General features: G+C 47.6%; 1 protein-coding gene and 2 long non-coding RNA genes across 6 annotated transcripts in view; 1 reads left to right on the plus strand and 2 right to left on the minus strand.

The window, feature by feature from the left end:
* The window catches only part of LOC309536539, a 253,860-nt gene that overhangs the window by 202,672 nt on the left and 34,873 nt on the right, over positions 1-16,315 (minus strand). The gene's annotated exons all lie outside the window — the stretch shown is intronic.
* Positions 1-16,315, plus strand: part of DVL1 (dishevelled segment polarity protein 1) — a 129,712-nt gene that overhangs the window by 75,114 nt on the left and 38,283 nt on the right. For 2 of the 4 annotated variants that reach the window (XM_082230033.1, XM_082230034.1), the window contains exons 12-15: positions 4,540-4,671; positions 6,008-6,175; positions 6,380-6,586; positions 10,439-15,216. In XM_082230033.1, the coding sequence (XP_082086159.1) occupies positions 4,540-4,671; positions 6,008-6,175; positions 6,380-6,586; positions 10,439-10,866 (935 nt within the window). In that variant the 3' untranslated portion in view covers positions 10,867-15,216. Of the gene's footprint in view, positions 1-4,539; positions 4,672-6,007; positions 6,176-6,379; positions 6,587-8,271; positions 8,311-10,438; positions 15,217-16,315 lie in introns of those variants that run through there. The other 2 variants (XM_082230035.1, XR_014221495.1) reach the window with 2 other exon arrangements.
* Positions 11,094-16,309, minus strand: LOC309536513. Its single transcript, XR_014221547.1, has 2 exons — positions 11,613-16,309; positions 11,094-11,557 (listed from the first exon to the last, which is right to left on the minus strand). It is a non-coding gene; the product is annotated as an uncharacterized lncRNA (long non-coding RNA).

The raw sequence follows: 16,315 nt of genomic DNA on the forward strand, positions 1-16,315 counted from the left end.
AGTTGAATGTTGGGTGATGCTCTCAGGGACCTGCTTGCAGGATTCTCAGTTGGGCATCTGGTTGGTTGCTGGACTAGATGGGCCATTGGTCTGATTCAGCTTCAGGGCCCTTCTGATGTCCTCATTAAAGGACATTTGCTTATTTGCTAGGGAACTAGCAAATTCACTGGGGATAAGGCTGTCAGTGTCTATTAACCACAGTGGCTAGAGAGTTGCTGGACCAGAAAGGACTCAGCAGGGCTCTTCTTACATTAGCAAAGCACAGGCCTGGGGGGAACTTTCTTTCTCTTTCATTTTACCATTCAAATATCTTCGCCTTTTAGAACGGCTTCTAGCCCTTGACACCCCACCTTTTTCCTCCAAGGAACTCAAGGTGGTGTACATGGTTCACAACAACTCTGTGAGGTTGGTTGGGATGGGAAGCAGTGACTGGAGCAATGTCACTCAGTGAACTTCATGCCCAAGGGATCTGAGCCCTGGTCTTCCAGGTCCTATTGAAGCACTTTAACTGCTACCCTACACTGGATAGTGGTGTGGAGATGGGCATACTTTGGGTTGGAGGGCTATTGCCCAACCCTCCCTCCCACTCCAAAAAAACTTGCTATAGGTACTGGTTGAAGCCTCAAAGTCCTTTACAGTACCATCCTGCAGAGAGAAGGGAAGGGGCATAGCTCATTGGTAGAGCATCTGCTTCACATGCAGAAGGTCCCATGTTTGATCCCCAGCATCTCCAGGTAGGGCTAGAAACCTGGAGAGCAGCTGCCAGTCAGTGTAGGCTGAACTGAGCTAGCTAGACAGCTTCCCATGAAGATCAGCAAAAAATATCTGACGTTGCCTTTATTTTAGCCAAAGGAGCCTTCTCCAACCTGACGATCTCTGTGCTGGGTGAGGCTGTTGGGAGTTGTGGTCCAAAATGCTTGGAGGGCGCCAGGTTGAGGAACACTGAGCTGAAGTCCCCTGCCCCTGGCACATGCATGCACAATTCAGTGCATACTCGAGATTGTTAGAGCCTTTGGCTGTCTGCCGACAGATTGCCGCTGGCTGCTGTGACATTCTTTGCATTCTTTTGGGGAGATAGCGATGTGAGACCCCTCTCACAATCGAGTTGCTGGAGTAAGGACTACTAGGATTTTTTTTTTAAAAAAAAAATCTACAGCAAAAATTGGCAGTCAGGTTTCCTAAAGGGGATCCGTGGAAGGACGGAGGAGGCTTCCCCCACAGATAATGTTTTAGGCTGACACCACCCAGACGTTAGAGACCCTTGGCATGTGGTTCTGAGGGTCTTTTTCAGTGGATTTAGATAGGTTGTTTGGTTTTTACAAGCCTCTTCTCAGCTGACTCCAAGGGGGAGACAAGCAAACTATGGCATTCATTTCCAGAAGATGTAGAGATGGTGATGGCTGCCAACTTGGAGGGCAGCTTGAATTCCATCAGTGGCTACTAGCCATGACAGCTCTGTTCTCTTGCTACTGTGAGAGGCAGTATGCTTCTGGATACCAGTTGCTGCTCTGTAGGAACCAAAACAGGCAGCTGTGGTCTTTCCAACTCCACGTGGTTTCTGCTGTGGTCTTGTCAGTCTCCTACGCGCGCGTGCACACACACACACACACACACACACACACCCCAGACACACCAATACATAAACCCCTCACAATGGGCTCTCCCCATTTATTGCTCCCCACACATTCAAATTGGAACGTTGTCAAACCCAAACTGCAGGTTGCTTTCCTCGCTACTAACCAAACTAACTTCCTGCCAAAGCCAAACGTTGCCGCAGAGCACCTGGCGAGAATTGGTTGCAAACGGGACCCTGGAGCCTTTGTGGGTAAAACGGCAAGTGGTGGATGATGATGTTCTTCTGGTGTCGCAAGGGGGTGCATGGCCTGAATCTGTGTGTTCCCAAGTCTTCCTTCACCACACGCTTCCCCCCCCCCTTTTCTGACAGATGACATAAGCATGGAAAAATAAGTGGATCCCAAAGTTTCTGTGGGAAATGAACTGGGTCTTAATTCAGTGCTGTAGCTCCATTAAAAAATAAAATCCAGACATGTTCCAGTAGTGCAGCTTTGCCAAGCTGATGCCCTCCAGATGTTTTGGACTACAACTCTTATCAACTCCAGGGTCTCTCTTTCCTCTTTTCTTTCTCTCCCTTGCCAACTCCTCTCTCTCCTATTTGTTTGTTTGTTTGTTTGTTTCTCTCTCCCCCTTCTCTGCCCCAGGGACTGATGGGAGTTGTAGTCCAAAAATTCTTGAGGGCAGCCTCCCTGGGTGCCTAGATGGCTCCACCCACCCTGGCACCCCATTGGTCTCCCTGCTGGCCTGATAGAGGTATAAAAGCTTGTGGTTCAGTCTTGACTTTTTAGTCTGGGCAATTGCCAGGTTGGCCTTGGCTGCCTGGCTTCTATCCTTGATTTGTTCCTCTCCCCCCTTCATTTTCTGGGTTCTCCCCCTAATAAATAAATATTTTTTCCTCCACATAGAAAACTAGCCTGTTAGAGAGAAGGGCTCTTCTCCCGGACATTTGAGTTTTCCATATGCAGGGATTTGTTTTCACTTGCACAGAGTGAAAACATGTGAGCATCTTTCTCCTTCAGGTGAAGCGGTATAGCCCAGCAAGGTGGTACAGCCCGGGGGCAGGTTGAGAGCAGGTCCCTAGGCCAGAACGACAGTTTGACGTGACTCTAGTCAGCCCCTCCCCATGCCGTCCCCACACCTTTCATGACCAAGGAAATGCCCTTAGTGACACCATCACTTTTAATCTGAAATACTTCACTTGTGAACACCCTTAAAGTGGGGCTGTATGTGATAAAGATACATAGAAGTATCTCAGATATACTTCTTCAGCTAGTGTAGGTTTCACATAATAATAATAATAATTTATCCACATCCAATTTATTTAATAATAATAATAATAATAATAATAATAATAATAATAATAATAATGGGAAGAAAGCCTAAATTACACAAAAAGGCCAGATACATGTGTCATTCACAGAATGCAGTTGTGCAATAGAATTCTTGACATGAAATTTGGATAAACAGAGATATAGATATCCTCCCCAATAAAACACCAAGTATCTGCAGCACAGGCACTTCAATTTGAAAGTTATCTCACATACACCCCGGCCAGTCTCCTTTTTGGACAAGGTTCTCTATTAAAAGCAAGAGAATTCAATTAAATTTATTTGGATGCTCAAGAGACTTTGGTGCCTGTAGCGGGAGATCAAAATAATGACACCCGCCCCCTTCTTGCTGGCCTCCATGCTGTCTGTTCTTCAGTACAAGCCATGCCGAAATGAAGAGAAGCCACGCAGGATTTAACAGTATAATCTTCAGGCCTGGGCCTGAGGTGTTTGGGTACCTGAAGGAGGAGACCCAACTGCTGCTAATTCACTTCTCTAAGGCTGAAAGTTCACAAACAAGAACTTTCCACTGGATTTTTGGGTGGCTTTGAATAGAAAATGGCCCGTTTCTTTTCCTTTTTTGTTCGCCTTGTTCTGAGGGGGAAGAAAATGCTGGTTTGTGGCACCCATTGTCCCTCCCCCAGAATCGCCTCAGAAATGCACTCTGGGTTGTACCGGATGCCAGTCCCACTCAGAGCAGACCCATAGAAGTTAATGGATGTGGCTACCTTAGGTTCATTCATTTCAACGAGTCTCCTCTGGGCATAACTGAGTTGGAAGCAACTCAGCATCATGATGGGTAACATGAAAATGAGGGGAACAGATCCTGAAGCTGAGGCTTCAATACTTTGGCCACCTCATGAGAAGAGAAGACTCCCTGGAAAAGACCCTGATGTTGGGAAAGATGGAGGGCACAAGGAGAAGGGGATGACAGAAGACGAGATGGTTGGACATGAGTTTGACCAAACTGCGGGAGGCCGTGGAAGACAGGAATGCCTGGCATGCTCTGGTCCATGGGATCATGAAGAGTCAGACACAACTAAACAACAACAACAACATCCTGCCACCACAGCCTCCACCTGTGATAAGTTTCACAGCTCATGCAAAGTATTGCCAGAATGATCCCTTTCACCATTCTGAGGGAGGAAATGGTGGCCTCGGGCAGTTATCATTTCTCTCCCAGAATCCCCTCAGAACTGCTCCATGTCATGATGTGGGTGTGTAATGATGGGTAGTCTCCTGCTGCCCTGATCAGCCCCCATCAGCAATGAGTTTCACATTTCAGCCAAAGTACGGCGGAAACAATGCCTTTCTTGTTTTTCGCCTCCAAATGAGGCGGACAAAATGGAGGGGACCAGTTTTCCTCACACCCTGTCTACCTCTCTCTTGCTCAGCTGAAGTTCATTTCAGTTAGGCTTGTGCAGGAGGAGTTGCTGGCTGATTTTACCTCATGGTCAGGTCCTTTTCTTTCTCTGCAACATCCACGCTAAAATGCCCACCTCAGCTTTCCTCGTGGCAGGGCTGTCCTTGCGTAAAACTGCTTCCCCCACCCCCACCCCCGCTTTCCCTCTCGGCCTCCATCCGTTCCTTGTTTCCTTTATAGCAACATCTCTGTCTGCTCTTCCTTTTTTTCCAGAGCTGGACGAATCCCCTTTAACTGTTAAAAGCGACATGGCCACCATTGTCAAGGTTATGCAGTTGTCGGATTCTGGCCTTGAGATTCGGGACAGGATGTGGTTAAAAATCACCATCTCCAATGCAGTAATAGGTGAGTGACTCCTGCTTCTGAGGCTGAGGGTGGGAGAAAAGGTACCTTACTAAATTGAGGTTTTCTTTTTTGCCGCTGATGACGTTTGCTTGTGTGGGTGCTTATGAAGGAACTAACCAAACCAGGTTTCAGCAACATGGTGCCCTTCAGACACTGCCGGACTTCAGTTCCTATCATCCTTGACCAGTGGCCATTCCTGGCTGGGGCTGATGGGAGTTGTAGGCCAAGGAAGGGCCAGTGGAATTCCAGCATACAGTGATGTCAACTCTGGCGGCAAAATATTCCCTTTCCTGTTCTGGATTACGGTTTGTGCCACTTTGCTACCCTGCCAGCTTGGATGAGGAATTGTGAATTACTGTCACAGCTTGTGTGTTTTTCCCCGGAACAGGGAGGGAGTCAACATAGCAGTTGGGCTAGATGACCCTTGGCAGTCCCTTCCAACGCTACAATTTTATGATTCTATGACGGTGTAGCATGAGACAGCCTTTACTTGCTGGGGCTGATGGGATTTGTAGTCCAAAACAACTGGAGGGCACCAGGTTCACACAAGAGCATGGGGCAGTGCAAATGTAATGCAGCCCATCCTTTAATCACAGGTAGTGAGCAGCCTCCACTTCTCCTCCTCCTCTTCCTTTCCCCCTTGAATTCTTCCTACTCTTCCTCATCACAGTTAATGGTTTTGTCCACAGCACCAGCCGTAACTCTGGTTAACAATAGCTGGGGTCCATGGTAACCAGGGCTTGAAAGTATGGTTGGCAAACCATGGTTTCAAGGAGGAAACATAGCACCAGCTGCTACTCCCACTTATTCTGTGGTGTATTTATCTGAAACATGTTTTCCCCAGCTTCAGTAGCTTTAAGCAATCTGAATACTCTCTGCCAAACCAGATTTGGCTACATAATGAAATCACTGAGAAAGGAAGAAGAAGAAGAGTTTGGATTTGATATCCCGCTTTATCACTACCCGAAGGAGTCTCAAAGCAGCTAACATTCTCCTTTCCCTTCCTCCCCCACAACAAACACTCTGTGAGGTGAGTGGGGCTGAGAGACTTCAGAGAAGTGTGACTAGTCCAAGGTCACCCAGCAGCTGCATGTGGTGGAGTGGAGACATAAACCCGGTTCCCCAGATTACGAGTCCACCTCTCTTAACCACTACACCGCACTGAGCAAGCGAGGGCAATGGGGACTGAAAGCAAGTGAGGACACAGGCAATGTAAAATAAACAAGTTGTCATTTTTACCAGGAGTGCCGGTTTGGTTGGATAGGTGGGGGGCAGTGTGGAATTACCAAATTGGTGGTGCTTTCCCCCCTTTGACTACTCCCCTTGCTGTTTGCAGGAGCGGACGTGGTCGACTGGCTTTACACGCACGTGGAGGGCTTTAAAGACCGAAGGGAGGCCCGGAAGTACGCCAGCAGCATGCTGAAACACGGCTACCTCAGGCACACTGTGAACAAAATCACGTTCTCAGAGCAGTGCTACTACGTCTTTGGTGATCTCTGTGGCAGTAAGTCCCCCTCCTTACGCCCTCTGGGGAAGGGTCTGATCAGCAACGGCTTTCCCAGGCCTCAAGTCCTTCCCAGCCCCAGCTGAAGATACCAGAGATTGAACCTGAGACCTTTTGCATGCAAATCACATACTCTGCCCCTGAGCCATATCGTTCCGTGTGTCTGCGCCATCATGGAAGTTGTTTTCTCCTTTCCGTCTCCAGATCTGGCTGCACTGAACCTTAACAATGGTTCCAGCGGAGCTTCAGACCAAGACACCCTGGGCCCCCTCCCGCACCCGGCCACACCTTGGCCCTTGGGGCAAGGCTATCCTTACCAATACCCCCTTGCCCCTCCGTGTTTCCCGCCGGCCTACCAGGACCCAGGCTTCAGCTATGGGAGCGGCAGCGCAGGGAGCCAGCAAAGCGAAGGTAGGTTCTCTGGCGTGTGCATCCCCCTTCCATGATTTCCATTCCTGCTGGCCGTTTGCTTAGATCTTCCCTCTCCCCAACCCCTTGGTTTGGTTTTCCTCTCTCCTCTTCTCATGACTCCCTTTGTCTATCATGCATGGAAACAGTTTCTTTCTCCTGCAACGTGAAGGAATGATTGTTTTAAACGAGCTGCCTGCATAGATTCGGTGACCTGGTTCACATTAGATGGCAAGCCAAGCTGTGGTTTAGCATATGTGAGTTAGAGGCACAGGTTCCTGGAGTGAAGATCCCAGCCACAGCAGTCCTCTCCTGATACTGCTGCACTGCCTGGAGCTAAGCCATGGTTTGGTGTATATGGTTCGCCTTGCTGCAGACAAACCACAAACTCTAACCAAGGTTTGTTTGGCATTTACCACTTGTGCTTTGTCTGAAGTGAAACAAACCATGAGCCCAGGCTTGAACATAACACTAAGTCAAACCATAGCTTAGACCCAGGTACTGTTGTTGCAATAGTAGAAAAACTAACAAACTTTTAGAAGGCAGCACTGTTTAGGGAAGCTTTTAATGTTTAATAGGTTATTGTATTTCAGTGTTTTGTTGGAAGCCACCCAGAGCAGCTGGGGAAACCCAGCCAGATGGGCAGGGTATAAATAATAAATTAGTAGTAGTAGTAGTAGTAGTACTAGGGAGGAGTTCAGTGGCCCTGATCTTAGCCCAGAGAACCCATATGTTTGTATGCTTATGCTAAGCCATAGTTTGGCTCAAGATTACCTGCAAACTGTGTCAGTGTCTCAGCTTTCTGGAGGAGGGAGTAGAGTTGTGTTGCCTACGTTGATGGCCAGATACAAACCATAGCAGCATTAAAAAACACCCATTGATAGCGTTAGTATTATATGTTGTTAGGCTCCATGCAAAAATTAAAACAGTCCCTGTCCATGGGCCTGATTATAATCTAAAGCAAATATTCACAGCAGAGTCAGCAATTTAACATTTCATATCTAAAAATAAGCATTATTTTTGGTAATGACAGATCAGCTCTGAAAAACAAAACAAAAGGTGAGGTGGGGGGGGGAGAGAAAGGGAACTTGGATATTCTGGCTGTCGCCTGTCCAGCCTACCACATTCCTGTCCAACAAAGACTTGTTTAAGTTTAGTTGCTGAAACAGTGAGTTGGGCTGCTTTTTAAGGTTGCATCTGCATCATTTAGAAAATATTTTGAACTTTGTGCGGTGAATTTGTGCAGCCACAGAGAATGCCTTCTCCCAAGCCAATGCCACCTTGAACTTCTGAGGGCAGTGGAAGTGCCAAGCCACACTCACTCTGCCTGCTGTGTTTAACACCTGAGAAGGGTCTGTAGGGAATGTTTGGGACCTAAGTCATTTATACCTCCTCATTTGAACATCTGAAGAACGGCCTTGGCAGGAGACTGTACTAAGCAGGTTGCTATGAGGCGAGGTGTCCTTTCTTGAATGCACAGGTGCAAGAGCTATGCTATATTAGGCGCAAAGATATCTGGAAAAGTGGGAGCAGAGAGCATGATGGGGGTAGTGTGTTGCTTTTCTCTTCACCACCTTCTGCCTAATAGTGCATTGCTGCTGTGGCTGCTGCAGTTGTGTGTCATTTCACTTGAAGCTTTCCCCCCTTTTCTTTTGTAACTGTTATTCCCTTGTTTTGTCCTGAGCAAGCATTAGACTGAAGGATTCATAAAGGAATGGCTGGGACTGGTAAGCGTCTCACACACCTCCCTTGAAAACTGATATTATTGCTTCATATATAGCATGATCATCTAGATTCTTGTGTTTTCCCCCATTCTGAAACTCTTAGCGTGTCTCTCCTTCCCATGCTCTTCTCTCTGCCCCTCTGTCCTTTTTGTTTCCTTTTGAATTATCCTGGGCTGCCCAGCCATCTGAGCTGGGACAGCCTGCAGAATAGGAAGCAAAGCTTTCACTGGAGAGTTCGGCTGGAGTTTCCCCAGTGCTGATCAGCAGATTGCAGTTTACAGGGTGTCAGATTCAGTTAAAGGTAAAGGTAAAGGTCCATTAGGTCCAGTCGTGACCGACTCTGGGATTGAGGCGCTCATCTTGCTTTATTGGCCAAGGGAGCCGGTGTACAGCTTCCATGTCATGTGGCCAGCATGACTAAGCTGCTTCTGGCCAACCAGAGCAGCGCACTGAAACGCTGTTTACCTTCCTACTTGCACTTTGACGTGCTTTCGAACTGCTAGGTTGGCAGGAGCAGGGACCAAGCAACGGGAGCTCACCCCGTTGCAGGGATTCGAACCGCCGGCCTTCTGATCGGCAAGTCCTAGGCTCTGTGGTTTAACCCACAGCACCACCCACATCCCTCAGGTTCAGTTAGTAAGCAGGAATTGCTGAAGTTCTTCAGGACCTTGGAGAGCTCTACTGTGAAACAGACATTGCTTTTGATGGAGATTTGAGCTCAACTGAGCAGCTAGATGACAAAACTTAGAGCTCTAGATCTGCTCCCAGTCTGAGAGCTAGCGGGAATTTAAGGGGACAGAATGCTACCTTCTGAAACGTCACACATTCCAGATGACATCTGTTTTCTCTTCTTTATTGAGGAGTGGTGGTCGATAAAGGGCTAGAGTCCTTTCTTGTGGAGTGTACATACTCAAACACACACACAAACTCTTTCTCTAGATCAGCCTTTCTCAACCTGTGGGTCCCCAGATGTTGGACTACAACTCCCATCATCCCTAGCTAGCAAGGCCAGAGCTCAGGGATGATGGGAGTTGTAGTCCAACAACATCTGGGGACCCACAGGTTGAGAACCGCTGCTCTAGATGGTTCACAGAATGCTCTTCCCATGGTCTGGATCTTTGGCTAGCTTGAGGGCTGTTGGACTGTTGAGATAAGCTTCTGCTATCTCAGGCATCAAAGATGGAGAACTCATTGTTCTTCCCTTGCCTGTGTGTGTGTTTTAATACAATATTTCGGATACCTAAGTACACAGAATAACTTCTTGCAGCTTGCAATGAATCTCTGCATGAAAGCAACTGCAGCCAAATACAAACTGTGTGTGTGCCTGGTCAGCAGCTATGCTTCCTGGAAAGCCACTTTTGAGTCTTCTAATAGCAAACTTGGATGGTGAGTGCCAACAGGACTGTAGCTAAGATGAGGCCGCTCAGAAACAAGAGGGAGGTATTGGTACATGCAGAGGTATCCCAAGGATTGCAGAAGTACCAAAGACCAAACCAGCCACCCCACACATCAAAAGCAAACAAACAACTTACGAGGGCAAATCCTCCAAGAGACTTGCATGGCCTTGAAGACTGAGCATGCTCCGCAGTCATGCAACATAGAGTGTCCGTTGGAGAAATGTGGAAGGCCACGCTTAGAGGGAGCGGCCGGCTGGAACCCTGAACCCAAGCAGGGCTTTTAGGAGGGAGAATACAGTGCAGCTTGTGGTTACAGGTCCCCACTTGGGATTTCAGGACATTTCGAAATAAACATTCATGTGAATCTTTCTGCAGGGTTGCTTTTCGTTATTGTTACGAAACAGAATACACCCTTTGCCTTTGCTTTTTTTATTTTTTACCCCAGCATGTTTCCCCCCCAAAATTATCACTTCTCCTTTTTGAAAATGTTGCTGCGTTGCTTCTACGAGGCTTTCAGTGTGGTTTCTGGACATCCATGCATGACAAAAACTGCCCCGGCAGTTGTGCTCACCCGAGTCCTGTAGCCATCCATCGCATGCGAACATCGTGCGGGACCTACTGCTTCATCTGTTCTTTCTTCACCGCTGATCGGCAGGCGCCGGTCAGAAGCGTGGGCGACGTGCCACTTGTGTTTCTTTCCCCTTTCACTGACCCCCTTCCCTCCTTCCCCCCAGGAAGTAAAAGCAGCGGCTCTAACCGAAGCAACAGCGAGAAAAGCCGGAGGACCCTGGCTCGGGATAAGGACCGCAAGTCAGCCGGCAGTGGCAGCGAATCGGATCCTACTGCCCGGAGCGGGGTAGCAGGGAGCGTCCTTCGGCGCGAGCGGCCGGCCAGCCAGCTCAGCCAGCTCAGCCACCACAGCCGCGCCTCTGCTGCCCCCAGCGAGAGGAGCCCACACAGCCGCCATTCGCACGGGCCTCCGGGCGTTCCTCCACTCTGCAGCCTCCCCAAGCTGGGCCCCAAAGTCTATGGGACAAGTGGGCCCCCTGGGGGTCCCCCCGTGCGGGAACTCGCCTCCGTCCCCCCCGAGCTGACCGGCAGCCGCCAGTCGTTCCAGAAGGCCATGGGCAACCCTTGCGAATTCTTCGTTGACATTATGTGAACAAGAAGTGCCTTCAAAAGACTCTTGTGCGGAGGGTTTGTTTTCTTGGGGTTCCTTTTTTAAGTTTGCAAATTGACGCTGGAAAAGAAATAGGGGTGGAGACAGAGAGATGGGGGGGAACTATTCAGACTGTCCTTTGCATGTCACGCCTTCCTGACTCTTGATGTTTGCAAGCAAACGAGGAACAGAAGTCCTGGAAACTTAGATATCTGCAAATCAGTGGAATCTTTTTCTTTTTTTAAAAATTCTCCTGCTTCCCCTACCCTGACCAATGTGATTGATTGGTGTTCTCTTCACATACCCTAATGAGCTTTGGTATCTGTGGCATCCTCTCCCCAGTGCAATTATACTGTGTTCTCAATCAAGAAATAGCATTTTATATAGTGCTTTTAAAAAGCAACAACACACAATTCTCCAGTCATGCATATTTGCACCTTCTTTTGTTTTGTTTTTTTTAAAATGTTCTGGTTACTTTCTTTCCATCTTGGGGGTGGGGGGGACCCTTCTTCTTTTGCTATGAAAAGGACAGTGCTAGCCAGTAGCTATAAAATCTAAGCTGTGTCTGCAAATGGTGCATTATGGGAGTCCTGTATCCATTGGGAGTCCTGTATCCAACCATAAGTGAAGATCTGGCTCTGTGCCAAGGTTTTGCTTCCTTTCTTCATTTTACTATTCAGGCCTTGTTTGCACGCTACATGGTGCCTGGATCTACACCATGCGATTGCCCTAAGAAAGGGGGAAATAACTCACTTGGTAGAGAGTTGGGCACTTTGTGCTTCTCCCTCCATGCATGTCTTCAGGTTTGAATTGTGCACTGGACTTCTCCGAACCATGAAACTACGAAGTGTCTGCCAGTTACCACAAGCAGCTGGGCCAAGAGGTCTCCTGTCCACCTTGGGCAAGTCGTGCTCCTGCCTCCGTTGTTTGCTCACACTCGCTGTTTCTTGTTTTTCTCTGCTAAAGGGAACAAGGAGATCCATCTCTCAGCTCTGCTCTCTTCTCTGTGGCATCAGCTGCTAGCATTTACTTTCCCCCTGCACTGAAGGCAAAAGCAGCTGATGCCAGAGAAAAGGGATTCAGTGTCCAGCTTGCTTTCCGTATAAGAAAGCAGGAATAAATTCAACTTGGCCTTTCATTACACCCAGTGGATTTTCATCTAAGCCTTTGCAAACCGCAAAATCTGACTCTGGTTACATACCCAATTTAAAACAACGACAGCACTGTTAAAAATAAATGCGGCAGCGACTGTCACGTACCAATAGAAGCTGATACACACAAGAGTCACGTGGAGGTGACAGAAATTTCCGTTACCACCTGCTTCCAAATTTGTACGCAGGGTAGAGGGGGAAATTAGTTACCTGTTCAGTAACTTTAAGCATCAAAATGCACCAGGGCATCAGAGACAATTACATACTTGTGATTTGTTAAGAATAGAATGACCCCAGGACCACCTTGAAGGATTCGCAAGGTTGGAGAGGCATCCCTCAGGAATACTGCAGTCATGGGATTGTTGTTGTTGTTGTTTAGTCGTTTAGTCGTGTCCGACTCTTCGTGACCCCATGGACCAGAGTACGCCAGTCATGGGATACATACCCTGTTTAGAGATGGCATTGGACTCAAGTGGTCCCAGTCCTTGGATGGGAAGCTTGAAATGCCAATCAAATGTAGCTGTTTGTGGTCTGACCAGTGCCAAGCAAAGTACGGACTTACGGCTTGAGCAATTCCCCATATCTGTGTCATAGACCTGCCACCCAAATGAGAATGGGAAGCAGGGGTTGTGTGTCACTTGATATACTTTCCTTCACTCTGTGGTTGACCTAGGTCAGGGACAGGGAATCTGCAGCCCTCCAGATATTGTTGGACTGCAACTCCCACCATCCCTGATGTTGGCCATGCTGGATGGGGACTGGTGGGAATCAGACTCTGAAGAACTCTGGTGGGACTCAGGTTCCGCAACCTTGCCCTAGATAATGGTGGATCCTTTTTGAAATTTAGGATTGCAAAGTGGGTTGGTTAGCACTTCTTCGTGATCTCTTTCAAAAACCTGTACAATGTATGTGGATGTTTGAGGTTACTACTGTCTTGCAATAGATGGAGGTAGTGAAAATCACTGAGTGAATGAACTTGAATAAGCTGGCTTTCCCTTAGGAGGGAAACCACTTAAACTTTGCCCAACCATGTTACTGTTTGGACAATTTCACATCTCCCTGGTGCTGTTTTCACTTCTCGTTCTGGAGCAGGGATGGGCGAAATCTGTGGTCTTCCAGATGTTGCTGGACTCCAGCTCCCATCAGCCCCAGCCAGCATGGGTCAGTGGTCAGAGATGGTGGCAGATGTGGTTCAGCAACATCTGGAGGGCTACATCCTTGTCCTGGAGGGACAACCAGCTGCCGTTCTTCTTCTGCATCTCTGCTGGGCTGTTGTTGTAGCACTTCTTATAAATGATGGGCATAAACTTCCAAGATTGACGCCAAAGAAGATCAAAAACAGACATTAAATTTTAAGGGTGGTGAGAGTGGTTTTGAAAACCTGTGGGGGGGGGGTTCTGACATGAAAGCATACATACATACATTTTCCTGCGTCTATGAACAAAGGCCACAAAACTACCAAGAACAAACCAGTTCTAGAAACATTGGAGAAAAGCTGAGTGTGGTTGGTGCCTATTGGTTAGTACCCACTAGTGACACCATGATCACACAAACACACCTCAAATTTGTTAAAATATTCCTGACTCTCTTTTGGGGAGGTGAATAAAGTGAAAGGTGGACAGGTATTGAACGTTATGTGAGCGCTGCTTAAAAAATAAATTGCAGAGCCAAAATGCCCACCTGATGCTTCAGTAAGATGGACAAGGTATAGTGTTGATATAGTATTTGACCGTCATGGAGTGTACATGTTCTAGGCAAATGAGAAAGGTGAGATGCAACCCCCAGGTTTACAAGTTGTTGCATTCTCTGTCACATGTATTTTATCTGTTTTCGCCCTATTTGTTTCTTCCAGGCAATTTGAGATTTGAGCACTTAACTTGACCATTGGTTTTACAGTGGTGGCTCGCAAGACGAAATTAATCCGTTCCGTGAGTCTCTTCGTCTTGCGGTTTTTTCGTCTTGCGAAGCACGGCTATTAGCGGCTTAGCGGCTATTAACAGCTTAGCGGCTTTAAGAAAAAGGAAACAAACTCGCAAGAACTCGCAAGATGTTTCGTCTTGCGAAGCAAGCCCATAGGGAAATTCGTCTTGCGGAACGACTCAAAAAACGGAAAACTCTTTCGTCTTGCGCGTTTTCCGTCTTGCGAGATACCACTGTATAAGCTGTGTTGATAGCACTGAGCCAGCAATACTTCCCATTGTGTGTACTGTGTGCAAGCTGGCCTGTCTCTTATAGCTTGCTCATCAGGAGGAAAGGGGGGGGGAACCGGCCTTCTCAATCCACATCCGTCCACCCCCCCTCCCCAAATACTCATGTGGACTGCTGGCTGTCTTCTGTGAGGTCCCCTCTCTTTTCATTTTTAAATGAGTGTTTTCCTGTACTTTGAGCTACAGCATCCACAGTCTGGCCTGGTGCAAATGCTGGCGGATCGCTGGGCTTCAGAAATGATAATGTTTTGCACACAGCAGCAAGCTTTTCGAAGTGTCAGAAATGTTGGTCTTTACCATTTTTTAAAAAAGTCCTTTGCAGTCCTTTGACGGGTTGTAAGCAAGAGAGATAGGCAGGTGGAATGAAGGCAGACTGAAGTTGGTGGGGCAGTGCCCCATATGTCTTCATGAACTAGCTTCTACTGTGCATGAGGGAGAATGAACCCAGTACTGCCCTCCTCCCGGGTTTGGCTTGGTCATTTTGTGTTCCCACTCTGGGAAATGTAGCTCTACAGTGGGGAATGGGAGGGTCTCCTAACAACACACCCCTTAAAAACTACAGCTCCAAGAATTCTGTGGGGGAAGCTATGCCTGTCTACAGTGGTATCATAGTGCTTTGAATGTATGGTGTGGATGTGGTCTTTCCTGTACCCACCACCCACCCTCACTTCCACATCACTTAAGGGTTTTGCTGACTTCCAGTCCACATGCTTATGTTTTCAAGCTCGGCTTCTCAGCGATGAGAGCGAAAACCTCTTAAAAATGCTTTTTAAAAAGCTGCGCAAGAATGCAGAATTCTATGATCTACAAAACATGGCGCACTTGCTTGGCAGTTGAGTGCAATGAATATACATGGCTGTGCTTATCAAATTGACAGGAAAAGGTGCAATTGCTACTATAACAAACTTCTGCAGCAGAATAAAATTGCTAGCACTGAAATTTCCAAACTGGGCTGGAGCCGTTTGGATGGCTACTTGTGTGGCGAGAAATAAATTTAACTAAAATAATTAAGCGTGTTAATGTTTCTTGGCGTCATATGAGCAAATGTACATTGTCAGAGAGTTCCTGTAGCAGCCCACAGGACTCACCGGAGGAGGAGGGTGCTCACTGGCTATGTGTGAGTTGCCACTTTTGGCTTCCTTCCTTCCCATCAGCCTCCACTGGCCTTGGGGCATTGATCCATGCACCTAATTGACAGAGGCAATTGCCCAAACCCAGTGGAGGCTGATTTGAAAGAAGTAAGCTAAGACTACTGACTCATCCAGAGATACGGTGGGGAGCCTCTGAAGGCAAATAACTTGTGCATTGGAAGTGGCTTCTTGATCCACACACCTAATGGAGAAATGCCATCGCAGAGCTCACCTGCTTTTGGCTGCGGATGCCTGTTGCATCTCTGAATGAGAAAGCTCTCGGCTTTTCTCCCTCCAAATAGCCTCCATTGGGAGCATGTCATTTTGGTGCATCTCCGCATACAGCGTCTGGCTCCCAAAAAGGAGAGGCAGCAGAACTGGCCCGCTGTCACGGGAGGTTGCCTCTTATGTATCTGCATAAGCTGCTGTTCTGGGCTTTTCTTTTGAATTAGGAGGAACACCCACATCAGAGATAGAGTTGTAGAGTTGGAAGGGGACCCCAAATGCGGAGACACTTAAAAACAAAGCTTTGGGCAATGGTGAGAGTGACTGCAGCTTTCTGTCAGCTTGTATTAAAAAAAAATAATAATACACGAAAGCATCACAGCTATCAGAAATTTGGACAAGGCTGTGTTAGCACTTCTACTTTGGGGTCATGAAGAATAGCCTCTATATGTTTCTGTTTCCTCTCCGTCCATTTTGTGCGTGTAAGTTAAAAATGTCAAGCCAGTCAAAATGACAAAGTGTTAGCAGGTCTGTGCTTTTGGATGTGGTGGCAACAGCATGCTTTGTGAGAAAGGCTTTGACATTATAGTGACAATCGTGAGAACGGTTCTGCTTTTTTGCAATCACCTGTTTACTCTTCCCAACTCTCTCTCTTTTTCTTTTTTGCACAACTGCACTCTCATCTTTCAACTGTTTGGAGTTGCAGTGATAGCAATCTCCCCCCCCCCACCAATAAAAT

The sequence above is a fragment of the Podarcis vaucheri genome, assembly GCF_965113315.1.
Source record: "Podarcis vaucheri genome assembly, chromosome: 7".
NCBI lineage: Eukaryota > Metazoa > Chordata > Lepidosauria > Squamata > Lacertidae > Podarcis > Podarcis vaucheri.